Raw genomic sequence first — 14,779 nt, forward strand, 5'->3', positions numbered from 1 at the left:
AGGTTCAAAACGGTTAGGGTTAGGGTTAAGTTTAGCACTTTAGGTAAGGGTTAGGGTTAGGGTTAGGGTTAGACTGACCTAGTGATGAGCACGGCTGTGTCGTGGTGAGCGATGCCGTTGTCTGGGATGGCGTTCCCGTTGCCGTTCCGGTTCTGGATGGATTTCTGCCACTTGCAGAAGCTGTCCAACGACTTCCCCGCGTGGTGGTTGATCTCTAACGTCGGCTGAGCAAGTCAGAGAACACACAAACTGAAAGTCTCACACAATCAACCCCTCACAGAACAGGAAAGTCTATGTGCGTTGTGTATATGACGACACAGACCTGGATGACGAAAACATATTTGAGTTTTGACACCAACAGGCACATATACTATAGTCACACACATCATTTCCTTTACGAAACACACAAGGCTTTCCCTTCATAAATAAATACACTTTTTCACTGCACTACTCTAGCTGAAATTAACCTAGCATAGGCGCTAGCCACCAGGCTAACTGCATTGACAGTAGGAGGACAGGAGCTGCCTCTGCCGTTAGCGGCCTTGGCAAGGCCGGGGGGAGGGAATGCTCTCCTGGCCGCAGCTGGGTACGACACAGGAATGCACGCGGTGACATAACTAGCAATTGTCTCATCCCACAATCCCTCATCTCTCGGCCCCGACTCGCCTGTTTGCTTTCCCCAGGGGGACTTTTCAGCTGGAAAACGACAGGCCCGCGGCTCCGCTCGACTACTTTTGGTTTCACCCCAACCTCAACAGACGTAAACGGCAACAATAATACCAGCTAATACTATGACTAATGATCATAACATTTATTTATTCATTTCTTTATTTGTCAGATGATGCCCTCTATTCCCTGGGCAAATTACAGGGCTTATATTTAGCCGTCTGAGTATGAATCATAAACGCTCTAATAGACTGCTGCTAGGACCTTCACCGCAAAACCGCCAGTGGCCCTCAGACGCTTCTGTGAAACATCTGGAGGAACCTTATTAGGTCCACGTTACGCCAGAGAGTGTAACCCTAACCCTAACCTGACCACAGAGAGAGTAACCCTAACCCTAACCCTCTGACCACAGAGAGTGTAACCCTAACCTGACCACAGAGTGTAACCCTAACCTGACCACAGAGAGAAAACCTAACCTGACCACAGAGTGTAACCCTAACCTGACCACAGAGAGAGTAACCCTAACCCTAACCCTCTGACCACAGAGAGTGTAACCCTAACCTGACCACAGAGAGTAACCCTAACCCTCTGACCACAGAGTGTAACCCTAACCTGACCCCAGAGAGTAACCCTAACCTGACCACAGAGAGTGTAACCCTAACCTGACCACAGAGTGTAACCCTAACCCTCTGACCACAAAGTGTAACCCTAACCCTCTGACCACAGAGTGTAACCCTAACCTGACCCCAGAGAGTAACCCTAACCTGACCACAGAGAGAGTAACCCTAACCTGACCACAGAGTGTAACCCTAACCTGACCACAGAGAGAAAACCTAACCTGACCACAGAAAGTAAACCTAACCCTAACCTGACCACAGAGAGTAACCCTAACCTGACCACAGAGTGTAACCCTAACCTGACCACAGAGTGTAACCCTAACCTGACCACAGAGAGTAACCCTAACCTGACCACAGAGTGTAACCCTAACCTGACCACAGAGTGTAACCCTAACCTGACCACAGAGAGTAACCCTAACCTGACCACAGAGTGTAACCCTAACCTGACCACAGAGAGTAAACCTAACCCTCTGACCACATGCAGTCACATAACGTGACATTCATGTCAATCAGAGGGCAGCACTGGGCCACCTGTCTGCCTGCCTGCCTGCCTGCCTGTCTACCCACCTGTCTACCCACCTGTCTACCCACTTGTCTACCCCCACCTGTCTACCCACCTGTCTGACTGCCTGTCTACCCACCTGGGAGGACACTTAAGACACATCATAAACACAGGTGGGAAAGAGGTTCCGTGTGTGCAGACAAAGGAGAGAGAAAGAGGGGGAAAGGAGAGAGAGAGAGAGAGAGAGGGAGCTGGCTGCACGGTCGCGCCACTGCACGACACTGATTATATTTTGGAAGGTTCCGGGTCTAGGGGGGACAGACAGTACCTGGTCCTCCATGAGCAGGATGAGCCGGGTCACCACGATGTTCACTGCGTTCCCCAGGCTAGAATCCTGGAACAGTTTGGCAACCTGACCTCCAGGGAAACAAGAAAAGACCAGTCTTAAAAAGAGCTGATGCACCTCCACTAGCACTTACAACCCCCGGGGACACTTGTCATTATTGACCGCTGGTGTAATTATTTGGCTTGTTTAACGGTGCACTTTGCTAAAGTGTTGTTTTTCATGTGTTTTGGACTGGATTCTGTAACAGGAAGGAGAGAACCTGCTCTGGGACGGTAACACGAGTCCAACCATTCATTAAGTACATTCCAGACGTGTGTGTATGTGTGTGTGTGTGTGTGTGTGTGTGTGTATGTGTGTGTGTGTGCGTGTGTGTGTGTGTGTGTGAGTGCGTGTGTGCGTGTGTGTGTGCGTGTGTGTGTGTGTGTGTGTGTGTGTGTGCGTGAGTGTGTGTGTGTGTGTGTGTGTGTGTGTGTGTGTGTGTGTGTGTGAGTGTGTGTAGCCATCTGATTGACTATGTGTGAAGTGATCTCCTGTGAAAGAAATGGTGCTACACACGGCATGACCTCACCTATCTGAGATCATCAAGTGAGGACAGAAACATTTCTAACTGATAGAATACCCATAAAATACACTATATGGACAAAAGTATGTGGACACAATTATGGCCTGGGGCTGTTTTCGTGGTTTGGGCTAGGCCCCTTAGTTCCAGTGAAAGGAAATCTTAATGCTACAGCCGACAACGCGATTCTAGAGAATTGTATGCTCCCAACTTTGTGGCAACAGTTTGGGGAAGGCCCTTTCTCATTGATGCTCTTGTGGCTGAGTGGGAGCAAATCCCCACAACCATATTCTAAAATATAGTAGAAAGTCTTCCCAGAAGAGTGGAAGCTGTTACAGCAGCAAAGGTGGGACTAACTCCATATTAATGCCCATGGTTTTGGAATAAGAATTACAACAAGCACATATGTGCTCGAAAACGAGATGGTTCATCTCAAGGGGTTTATCCTAATAAAATAAATTTACAACAATATGTGACGCAACCAGTCTAGGCGTAAACCAGTCGCAAACTTGACAGGCTAGAACATTTAAGTGAAAGTAATTGTGTCAACAACATCTGGTCTTTTTTTTTTTTTTTTTTCATAATACGCAACTTGAAGATTTGAAGTAGCCACTCGATATAATAAACAACAGTTTAACAATCACTAAATACTTTGTGGATTGGATTCACTGTTCTTGTTTGCCGTAGGCTACCGGTAAGGGAGACTTGACTTGTAAACATACTTTCGTTTTGGGTCGTGTTCAAAAGACTGTTTGATCATGTAATTATGTGTAGTTATGTGTTTTTTAGCAATGTTGATGTTTTATCAGCATGTTGTGATGTTATAAAAATGCAGCTAGACGTTCGTAGCGATGTCAAAACACTGTCTGGAGTCACTTATGGGTGTGATGTTCGGTTGTCCCAATACTTTTTGTTTTAGAATTGAATACAACATCATAGAATAAAATAGAACATTACAAAATAGAATAGAACATCATAGAATAGAATAGGGCAACCCTAGAGGCACAGGGCGACCCTTCAACACGACAACTGGATGACAATCTGCGACACAATGCCTGTCTAGCTAACGCACCTTAGCTTAAAGGGACACTTCACCAATTTTTTACATCATATTTGTTATCTCCAGGCAGCGTATCTCCAGCATGGTTCTGGAAACAACGAATGTGGTGTAATAAAAATTGGTGAAGTGTCCCTTTTACCAGCATCTGACTCGACGTGAAACTTACAATATTCATAACGGCCAGGATGTACTGCTCGATGTCGCGTCGCCCGTGGTACCCGACCATCATCTTGTCAGCGACGACCAGCGTTTCCACGTAGCGTTCGCGGCTCACAGAGCGCTTGAGAGGCAGCTGGCCACGCCCCATGTGGTGGGGCGGGGTCTTCAGGGTCCTCTGCCACCAGGCCACGCCCTTCCCTGGCTTCTCGTCTGGACGTACAGGTCACAGGACAGGGTTAGACCACACTGATACACAGTCCAGGGTATCTGGATCGCAATCATTTTCATTTGGCTATGCCACCCCGGCCCCACCAGTGTGGGGCTTACACACCTCACTCATTGGTTTCACTATGGAGTGGACGAGCTAAATCAAGCGCACCTTTTTAGTCATTTTTAAAAAGAAATAAACAGTTTGGACCCAGGTCTATAGGACACCTCTGTAACATCGTGACTCACTGAATGTGTCCGTGTGAACGGAGACTACTCACAGTCACAACAGTACAGAGTGACATCATAAGTCGATCGAGAAGTTCACCGCATAAGACGGCGAATAGTTGTGTGTCGTCAGAAAAAGGGTCCGGAGGGGTTCCGACGGGTTCCGGAGACGTTCAAACCTACCGATGACTCCGCAGGACTGGTCCATGTACTGGTGGCGGAGGGAAGACCTCTTGTAGACCACATGGGGGCGCCCCTCGCCCCTCTCCGCCCTCGTGAGGTTCTCAGCCGGGACCAGAGGCTCGATCAGGTACTCCTCGCCCCCCGCCACGATCACCCCCTGCTGGAGGGGCCAACCAACACAGAGGTGAGCCAAAGAGCCCTTCTGAAGACTCGCAGTGATGGGCTTTAGGGAACGGAACAGGGGTAGAGGAGGTGATCGGGGGATCACACACTTGTGATGACGAGGGTAGTCGTCGTCGTCCCTCCCCCCCCGTCCCCAGACCTTGAGGATCTCCCCTTGGCCTAACGGTAGACGTTTGGGTCTTCCATTCGGGGGGGGGGGGGGGAGACCCTGGTTCGAACCCCATGACATAACCCCATTATAGCAGCACCACAAAAGGTCTCTGTCCACCATTAACCCCTAACACCTCCCTTTCACCCTTCCTCAGAAAGTTCGGAAAACAACACAATTATCCCTGAACACAATGCTAACGGTGCTAATCGCATCATTCTCTCCACGACACAAACACAGACTCTCGTCTCTCTTCCGTGCGGGTCAAGAGCCATGGTTCAGATAAACACGGACAATGATCCTCTCTCCTATCTCGAGTGCGGGGAGCTTCGTTCCGTGTTTCGACACGAGAGAGGCGGCCGGGGGGACACTGTACCGCAACACTTTGTCTCGATTAGATCTCTTGGCCGCAGCCTCGCCGGGTCAGAGCGAGCGTTCCTCCCCTTCGGCTTTACTCTCGACAGCACACTTTCAAAGTGTACCTAATTAATCCCCGTAATGTGTTTAGTGATGCTCTCATGGGCACACAGCGGTTACCCTGCTAACAGTTAGTTATGCTGGTCTGACCACAAGTAATTATGTGTAGGGTTTATTAACGCTTTCTGAACATATCTAATCCATCGACTGGATTATTTACCCCAGTGATTAGGGGGCCCAATTAGATTTACAGTATTAAAGCTGTAAAAGGATAAAAAATCATATGGAATATGGGAATGCTTTTATGGGGGAGCGGAAAGGAGATCAAGATGACCATCATGTGTTAGATTGTACGATTTCAAAAAGAGTCTACCTTTCGTGATTGGAGCATACCCACTGAACAATGATCAATGAAGTCCAGCTACGGTTTCCCTTGGTGACGTTATGAATTGTGACCATGGGGGGAGAAATCGCTGGTGATAAGACTTTGGTAATCCTTAATGCGTTACTGGCCTGGGATCAGAAGAGCGCTCGGGAAGGCAGGTGTTCCCTGCTCTCATCCGGGCTCTGAGCTGTCCCCTCCTGAGCACACCCAATCAAGATGTTCCACTCAGAGGGAGAGGAAACCTGTGGAACTCCATTACCCATGCTCCACTGGGGCTGTGACAGCAGGGTAGCTAGTTAGTGCCAGCCAGGTGGGTTAGGGTTAGTGTTAGGCTAAGGCTAGGGCCAGGGCTAGGGCTACGGTTAGGGCCAGGGCTAGGGCTAGAGCTAGCTCTAGGTCTAAGGGCTAGGGCTAGGGTTAGGGTTAGGGCTAGGGCTAGGGCTATGGCTATGAGTTAGGGCTAGGGCTAAGGCTAGGATTAGGGTTAGGGCTCGGGCCAGGGCCATGGCCAGGGCCAGGGCTAGGGCTAGGGTTAGCCTAAGGTTAGAGCTAGAGCTAGGGCCAGGGCCAGGGCTGGGGCTAAGGTTAGGGGTAGAGGGGGCTTACCAGGCCGTTACAGTTGCTGAGCGCCACCCTGCTGGTGTGAGGCTGTCCCTGGAGGTGTCCCTCGTAGTGGCAGGTGGGGGCGTAGGGGTGGCTCCAGGCCAGGCGGCCCCTCCTCCAGTACTCCACCCGGAACTGCCTGGACAGCAGCCCCCCCGCCAGGGTCAGGTTGAGCAGGAAGTTGGTGCGCGGGGTGGACAGCTGGTAGTACAGCTGGGCCTGGCCCTCCTCCTGATGCTGCTCCTCCTCCTGGGCCTCTGCACTGCGCCTCCTCCTCCGCTGGTGGTGGTGGTGGTGGTGGGGGTGGTGGGGGTGCTGGTGGTGGTGCTGGTGGTGCTGCTGGTGGTGGTCCAAGGTCTCGCCCTCCGGACCCACACGCACCGGGATGGCGATCTCATACTGGCCCAGGCTGGACAGGAATGCAGCTGGAGAGAGAGAGAGAGAGAGAGAGAGAGATAGACAGAGAGATAGAGATAGAGAGAGAGAGAGATAGAGAGAGGGAGAGAGAGAGAGAGAGGGATAGAGAGATAGAGATAGAGAGAGAGAGAGAGAGAGGGAGAGAGAGAGAGATAGACAGAGAGATAGAGATAGAGAGAGAGAGATAGAGAGAGAGGGAGAGGGATAGAGAGATAGAGATAGAGAGAGATAGAGATAGAGAAAGAGAGAGAGAGAGAGAGAGAGAGAGAGAGAGAGAGAGAGAGATAGACAGAGAGACACAAGCACTAAGGGTCAATAGAGTTTCAGTTTCAGTCAATGTAGTATCTGCACTGAGTGTTGCTAACACTGAAATGTGACGTGGACAGCTCCAGAGTTTGGCCGCGCGGCGGTAAGTAGCGAGAGCCCCTCGAGGAACTCTTTTCAGTCCACCACGCTATCCCTCACAGGGCCGTGGGCCCGTCTCCATGGCAATCCTGAAATCGTATACTTCCTGTCTCTGGCTGCAGGGCCCGGAGATTTATTGTCCAAACAAGGGCGCTCCAAACACCCGCACTAACGGGGGAAAGGTCAGCTGAAATGAGCCCGGCGTTCTCATCCAGACCTTTCGCCTTGTTTTGTGGAGAAACAGCCCTCCCCGCTGAGGGTAAACAGCCAGGGATTAGTGTCCCTACCGTGAGTCTCAGGACTGGGCTCCTCTGTATACGTGGCCAGGGCTAGCTTAAATAAACAGCAAGCACCATTACACCCTCCACCCCCCCCCTCCTCTCCCCCTCTTCACTCCATCCCCCCCCCAGCCCCATTTCATATCCTTCAGCACTTTCTGCAACAGTTATATGAGCTTTAAATGACTCCAACCCCCCCCCCCACACTCTTTACAACATTTCATACAACTCCCACAATTTGCAGCACATAAAAAAAAACTGGTCATTTCACAGGGGCAACTGTCTCGTCGTTCCTGGCACAGGAAAAGCTCATGTAGGGCTGGGGAGGGGCGGGGGGGAGGGGGGAGGGGGAGAGGGGAGGGGGGAGGGGGTGACCTCTCAAGGCACCGTTCAGATAAAGTACAATTCAAACGTTTGGAAAGACTTCATGAGAAAGCTAGTTTTAAAAGCGCACTGTACTGTATACCCTCTCCCTCCCTCCCTCCCTCCCTCCAGCCCCTCCTGACTCCCTCCCTTCCACTCATAAGCCACCACAGCTGTACAGCTGCCCCCTGGCACCGTGCCGCCTCTGTGCCTCTCTCCTTAGCGCAGCGCTAATCTGTCCCGACAGCGCCACCTGATAAGCCGGTCTAATTAATGAGTGTGGAGCAGTTAGAGGAGCTGGGAGCTGCCCCTGCTCCTTTCATAAGGCCTCCTCCCATACCCACCCCCCGCTGGCCCCTCTATCCAGCCCATACCCACCCCCCGCTGGCCCCTCTATCCTGCCCATACCCACCCCCCGCTGGCCCCTCTATCCAGCCCATACCCACCCCCCGCTGGCCCCTCTATCCAGCCCATACCCACCCCCCCCGCTGGCCCCTCTATCCAGCCCATACCCACCCCCCGCTGGCCCCTCTATCCAGCCCATACCCACCCACCGCTGGCCCCTCTATCCAGCCCATACCCACCCCCTGCTGGCCCCTCTACCCAGCCCATACCCACCCACCGCTGGCCCCTCTATCCAGCCCATACCCCCCCCCCGCTGGCCCCTCTATCCAACCCATACCCACCCCCGCTGGCCCCTCTATCCAGCCCATACCCACCCCCGCTGGCCCCTCTATCCAGCCCATACCCACCCCCCGTTGGCCCCTCTATCCAGCCCATACCCACCCCCCCCGCTGGCCCCTCTATCCAGCCCATACCCACCCCCCGCTGGCCCCTCTATCCAGCCCATACCCACCCCCCGCTGGCCCCTCTATCCAGCCCATACCCACCCCCCGCTGGCCCCTCTACCCAGCCCATACCCACCCACCGCTGGCCCCTCTATCCAGCCCATACCCACCCCCTGCTGGCCCCTCTACCCAGCCCATACCCACCCACCGCTGGCCCCTCTATCCAGCCCATACCCACCCCCCGCTGGCCCCTCTATCCAGCCCATACCCACCCCCCGCTGGCCCCTCTATCCAGCCCATACCCACCCCCCGCTGGCCCCTCTATCCAGCCCATACCCCCCCCCTCCCCGCTGGCCCCTCTATCCAGCCCATACCCACCCCCCGCTGGCCCCTCTATCCAGCCCATACCCCCCCCCTCCCCGCTGGCCCCTCTATCCAGCCCATACCCACCCCCCGCTGGCCCCTCTATACAGCCCATACCCACCCCCCGCTGGCCCCTCTATCCAGCCCATACCCACCCCTGCTACCCCTACCACTACAATCTCCATTACCTGCCACACTCCTACCCCCTCCACACCCACTCCTACCCCCTCCCCCCCTTCCGATACTCACCGCTACACTCTCCCATCCCCATACACCCACCACCCACACTGCAGACCACCCTCGACTCATTACGTTAACAACCGTACCCACATGTGTAGGGAACGTAGATGAAAAACAAACTTAATATATTAGAATGGAAAATGGGGAGTGTTGGGCTGATTATAAAAGTAGGTCCTCCTCCTCTTGCCTGGTCTACTCTACAGGGGGGGGGGGGGGGGGGGCTGGGGGTTGTGTGACGTCGGATCCTCTCCCACGTCACCTGGGGAGGGTGCGGAGCAGCCCCACCCCCTCTGTGGGTCATCACACAGGGGCTTCTGTTATCACAAGAGAACGCCGGGCGTACCATTAACAGACAGCTGCACCCTCCCAGCGCCACGGCACCTCCGGGCCCCGAACCATTCCTGGGATTCTTTTGATCTATTATCTGATCAACGTGAGGGGGAAGAAACTATCATTAGCCGCCAATAAAAAGGCAACCGGGGAAAAGAGGGGAGGCCTATAAAAGAATAAAGGTTCTGCTAAGGAGGAGAGAGAGCTCACCTTTTATAAAATAAACCGTCATTAAGCACCGACTGCCCAGGGTTAAGGTTTATTTTAGCTTTTTTGTTTTTGAAGAAAGGAACCTTTAATTAGGCCCTGTTAAAAAATGAGAGGGAAATGAGAACAGTGGCCCTTTTTACTGTAGAGTTCCCAGAGAGAGGGGCTGCCCCCCGCCTTCTCTCTCTTTCTCTCTTTCTCTCTCTCTCTCTCTCTCTCTCTCTCTCTCTCTCTCTCTGTCCCTCTCTCTCAGCCTCTCTCTCTCTCTCTCTCTCTCTCTCTCTCTCTTTCTCTCTTTCTCTCTCTCTCTCTCTCTCTCTCTTTCTCTCTCTCTCTCTCTCTCTCTCTCTCTCTCTCCCTGCCCCAGATGTGCTGCAGCTGTCTATAGTCTGGGCAGAATGGTGAGGGCACGGGTGGGATGAGCTCTCATCCATGCCAGGCTCAGACAGACAGACAGACAGACAGAAAGACAGACAGACAGACATAGAGAAAGACAGACAGACGGACGGACAGACAGACAGCTGGAGTGGGTGCCTCTGTCACCATAAAGGGCCCTGTCAGCAGTTCTTCTGCTCATAAGCGTCCTCTCAGCTCCGTCTGTCTCACTTCACTGTGACGACCGGGACAATTGACGATGCTGACTTATATGAGACTGTGGTCCAGTCAGTCTGGAGGAGAGGTTATATATACACTCTATCCAATGGTTTAATAACACACAGCTAAATTACTTAATGCCATTACCACAATGGCTTACCTCATTACTGGCCTATTTCAAGAAAAGAGAGAGAGAGAGAGAGAGAGAGAGAGAGAGAGAGAGAGAGAGAGAGAGAGAGAGAGAGAGAGAGAGAGAGAGAGAGAGAGAGAGAGAGAGAGAGAGAGAGATGAGAGATTCAGAGAGGTCCTAACTCCAACTACGGCATGTCTGCACATTTGCCCTCTCCATCGTTTTAAATAAACACCCCAGACACCGGCCAAATATACGCCGCAGCTTGTCACGAAATGGAGCAAGCAAATACAGCGAGATTTCATGCCCCTCAGCGATTTTCCCATTATTTCATTTGCTGTTTTTGTTTGAGGGGTTTAATCTAAAATGACTTAAAGGGGTTACCATGCCGAGGCAGATAACAGCGCCTGGCCCGGAGCGCGGTCCATAAAGAGCGAGACGTGACCGGGCAGCGGGGAGGGGGATCGAACCCTGGCGTTGTCACGGATGATAACACCACCAGACGGACGGTAACAGCTCGCTCGTTTATTGCGTCTCGACAAACGGACTTCACCGAAAGCTTTGACCTACTTATTGCATGACTTTGCCTGAGACGTGAAGAATACGTTACGATACATGTAGGCTAGGCTTCTCTCGTGAAATGATCACTGTCTGTCACTCTGCATTTGAACGTGTGGTTTCATTTCTGGTGATGGGGGAGAAGGGGTTCTTTAGCGGTGCAGATTTGTGTAAGAGATAAATGTCAGAAAGCCAGTGGTGGTTTTAAACAGAAACAGTGTGCCCCGACTATTGGAAACAGATGACTGGGGAGGGTTCAAGGGTTAAGCATAGGAAATACACAATCAGGGCCTTGTTCTCAATGACAAGTCATGGACATCACGGTATTTATGTCCGAGCCCTAGGGGGATCTGGTACACACTTGGTGTGTCTGTGTGTGTGTGTGTGTGTGTGTGTGTGTGTGTGTGTGTGTGTATGTGTGTGTGTGTGTGTGTGTGTGTGCGTATGTCATTGCATGTGTGTGTGTGTGTGTGTGTGTGTGTGTGGGCATGTCTCTGGCTGAGGTTAAGTTAGGGTGTGTGTGTGTGTGTGTGTGTGAGGGGGGGGGGGGCGCGTGGCGCTGTCTCAGTAGGTGATTTGTGAGAGCAGGGTTCAAGTCCAGCAGAGCCAGTGCTCCAGTGCTCTGGTGTGTGGCTGGCTCAGGAAGGGAGGGGGGGGCGGGGGGGGCTACGGTGGATGAGGTCTAGGGGACGGATCATTGAGCTGGATGTGCTCCTCGCATGCTGCACCAGGCAGACAGGGGGAACGGGCAATGCAATATCTTCCAAGGGAGGGCTGTTGGAGGTAGAAATCGGAGGACGGGCTCATTGCAACGCATGGAATGGAATGAGAAATGTTATCAAACACGTGCGTATAAGTATATCTTACTGTACTGTGAATAGGCATAGTATGTTCATGGCAAACACATCGATATTTCTACAGTGTGCCTGTCCTAGTAAGACCCTGTCCTAGAAAGATCTGTCCTAGTAAGAGCTGTCCTGGTAAGAGGACAAACCAGATTATTAGGTAATTCCCCGGTCCTCACCTCGTGATTGCGTGAACTGCTCAGCAGTCTGACTTTCTGCGACCCCGGTGGCAACCATGGCGATGATGACAATGCAGGCCAAGGTCCTCCATAGCGTTTCCATAGTGACGACTACTACAGCGAGCTTCAGTGCGGTCCCCCGGCCTCTGTCCCAACATGTCTCCAGCCCCCTCGGACGCCCCCCCCCTCGCTCACCAGCGGTACAAAGGGCACTCACGGGCCATGGCGGCAGCAGCAGCAGGAGGGAGGAGGAGGAGGAGGAGGAGGCGGAGGAGGAGGAGGAGGAGGAGTGGAGCGGAGGAGAGCAGCAGATCTATGGAGGCTGGAAGAGAGATGACTGGAGGAGAGCTCAGGAGGATACAGACTCTCTCTCTCTCTCTCTCTCTCTCTCTCTGCTGCGTCTCTCTCTCTCTCTCTCTCTCTCTCTCTTGTTGTTCGCTGGGTGAGTCACAAGGAGATCCCCTCCTGATGGAGAGATTACGCCTCTCAGTTCAGTCCAGTTCAGTGGCGGTAAATTGCGTGCTGTAATCGAGGCTTCCCTGTGGAAGGGAAACACAGGTTAGAGTTAGGTGGGGAGGGGTGGGGGGAGGGGAAGAGACAGAGAGAGAGAGAGAGAGAGAGAGAGAGAGAGAGAGAGAGAGAGAGCATGAGAGCCCCCTGACCCAAGAGGGTCCCCCCCCTGACAACACAAATACATCTAGCCTGTAGTCAGTGCTCCATGAACGGCTGCCCCGTCCCCCGTCCCCCCCCACCCCCACCTCCACCCCCCGTTGCTCATTCAGCTCATCAATCTTCCCTCCTGTCAGGGTCCAAACACTGACTTACAGCCTGACGTCCCAGAGTAAAGCAAGTCTCGACCTGGGGGCCCCCCCTCCCTCTGCCCTGTCTTCTACTCCCCCAGCTCACCGGAAAGGAGTTCAAGCAGAAAGGAAGGCATTGATCTTGTAAAACGCTGTGTTTTAAAAGCTGAACGGGGAGGCTGGAAGTGGGTGTTATGTCGGTGGCTGCAGGAGGAAAATTACCCAATTTGGGAGAGCCAGCGGGGTTGCTTGCTACAGCCTGGCTGACTGTGGGCCTTGTGTTGCCTAGCTGCCACTTCACAGGCAGCAGAGAGAGGGGAGACCCACATGGAGAACAGGCCGGGGGTATTAGCCATAAGTCAGGCTAGAGATGGATAATGGCTTTAGAAAAACAACACGGGTTGTTCGTAAATGAGTAAATGATGATCTCCACGGTTCTCCATCACACTGTGATCTACAGGGCTACACGGTTGTTCAAAACGTTGAATCTGGATCAGAATGGATCAGAATGATTGCTATCCAGGATCAGATCGAGCTGGCTACGACTCCAAATCAGCCAGATACATCTGATCCTGGATAGGAAAAAAGAATCGGGATCATTCAACAACCCAGGCCCAGGATCCAAAACCTGGACGAGGAGATCGGTCTCGGTTCCAGGACCAGGAAACGAACATGGTGACTTTTTTAAAAACATTTGTTATTCGGTTTCCTGAATAAATATTCCCGCAATGTGATGCAGTGTCCCAAACACAATCTCTGTTACCCTTTCCTCCAGCCACACTTCCTCCCTCCTTCCTTCCTTCCTCCCTCCCTCCCTCCCTCCCTCCCTCCCTCCCTCCCTCCCTTCCACTCCTCCTCCATCCCTCCATCTCTCGCTCAATGCCGTCTGGGCAGAGAACAGAGAGGAGAGAACACCACACTGGTCCAGATGGCTGGCGCTACACCAACTGCAGGCAAAGGTAATCGGAAGCAGATGGGAAACGATTTGGCGACGACAGTGAGGGAACAAGTTGCCTCCTGAAAAAAAAAAAAAAACTCAAAAGAGAGTGCAATGCTCAGGGGGGTTGAAAGAGAGACGGGAGAGAGTGTGCTGTTTAGTCCAGCTGGGATAGCCATTCTTGAATACTAACACACAGGGCTATGAGTAACTGTGTGTGTGTGTGTGTGTGTTACAGTTCAGTCATAAAGAGCCTAGCTGTTTCGTGTTTGTCTGTGTGCGTGTTTGTCTGTGTGTGTGTGTGTGTGTGTGTGTGTGTGTGTGTGCGTGTGTGTGTGCGCGCGCGCGCGCGTGTGTGTGTGTGTGTCTGTGCATGCGTCCATGCATGTTTGGGTCTTTATAAAAGAGACTGAAAGGAGGAAAAAAGACCAGACCAGAAATAATCAACACTTTCTGCCCCTTCCTAGAGGAACTGAGCTCTCTCTATGCTTGGATTGAGGTTCACCTCTCTTTGACTGCTTTCAGAGGAAATATTTTTGTTTTGGAAAGTGCTCTAGAGTTCTAGACCAATGCTCCCGTCCATCCCCGAGGGGACGACTTGGCCTGAGGCTCGGCCATATTGTGTCCTCCTCCTCCTACACACCGAGCTAATGAACACTGACCCTTATGTTCCAAGCCCCAGTGACGCGAGCTGCCACGATTTGACACTGCACTAAGCGCGCTCACGTCCTTCACGTTCATAATCTCACTTTCTATCTGCGAGGATTCATATTGCAGTCCCCCCCCCCCCCTCAACTGCAAGCCCCACAAGCCCCAGACTTACGTAGCGAGGTGAGTGAGAGGGATAGGTGGAGGCCTAATGTGGCGCTCATTTCCTTTGAGTTTGTGAGTAGCGGGCCAGAGCAAGGTACAGTATGAGGACCTAAAACACTGAGGGGTCTTTGTGTTCTTACTTTCGTCAAATGTGGAGCAACTGTAACCCCCCCCCCCCTCCTCTCTCTCTCTCTCTCTCTCTCTCTCTCTCTCTCTCTCTCTCTCTCTCTCTCTCTCTCTCTCTCTCTCCTCTCCTTCGCCCCAGCCCC

The 14,779-nt window shown here is 52.6% G+C and overlaps 1 protein-coding gene across 1 annotated transcript in view; it reads right to left on the reverse strand.

Annotated features, from left to right (window-relative positions):
- adamts10 (ADAM metallopeptidase with thrombospondin type 1 motif, 10) overlaps window positions 1-12,063 on the reverse strand; it is a gene marked incomplete at both ends in the record, with an annotated part of 36,455 nt that extends 24,392 nt beyond the window's left edge. The window contains 6 exon segments of the mRNA XM_080536508.1: window positions 79-224; window positions 2,114-2,197; window positions 3,917-4,119; window positions 4,528-4,687; window positions 6,267-6,688; window positions 11,961-12,063. Coding sequence (XP_080392634.1) covers window positions 79-224; window positions 2,114-2,197; window positions 3,917-4,119; window positions 4,528-4,687; window positions 6,267-6,688; window positions 11,961-12,063 — 1,118 coding nt within the window.
- Between the last annotated feature and the right edge of the window lie 2,716 nt (window positions 12,064-14,779).

Source organism: Nansenia antarctica, assembly GCF_963989245.1.
Source record: "Nansenia antarctica genome assembly, chromosome: 7".
Lineage (NCBI taxonomy): Eukaryota > Metazoa > Chordata > Actinopteri > Argentiniformes > Microstomatidae > Nansenia > Nansenia antarctica.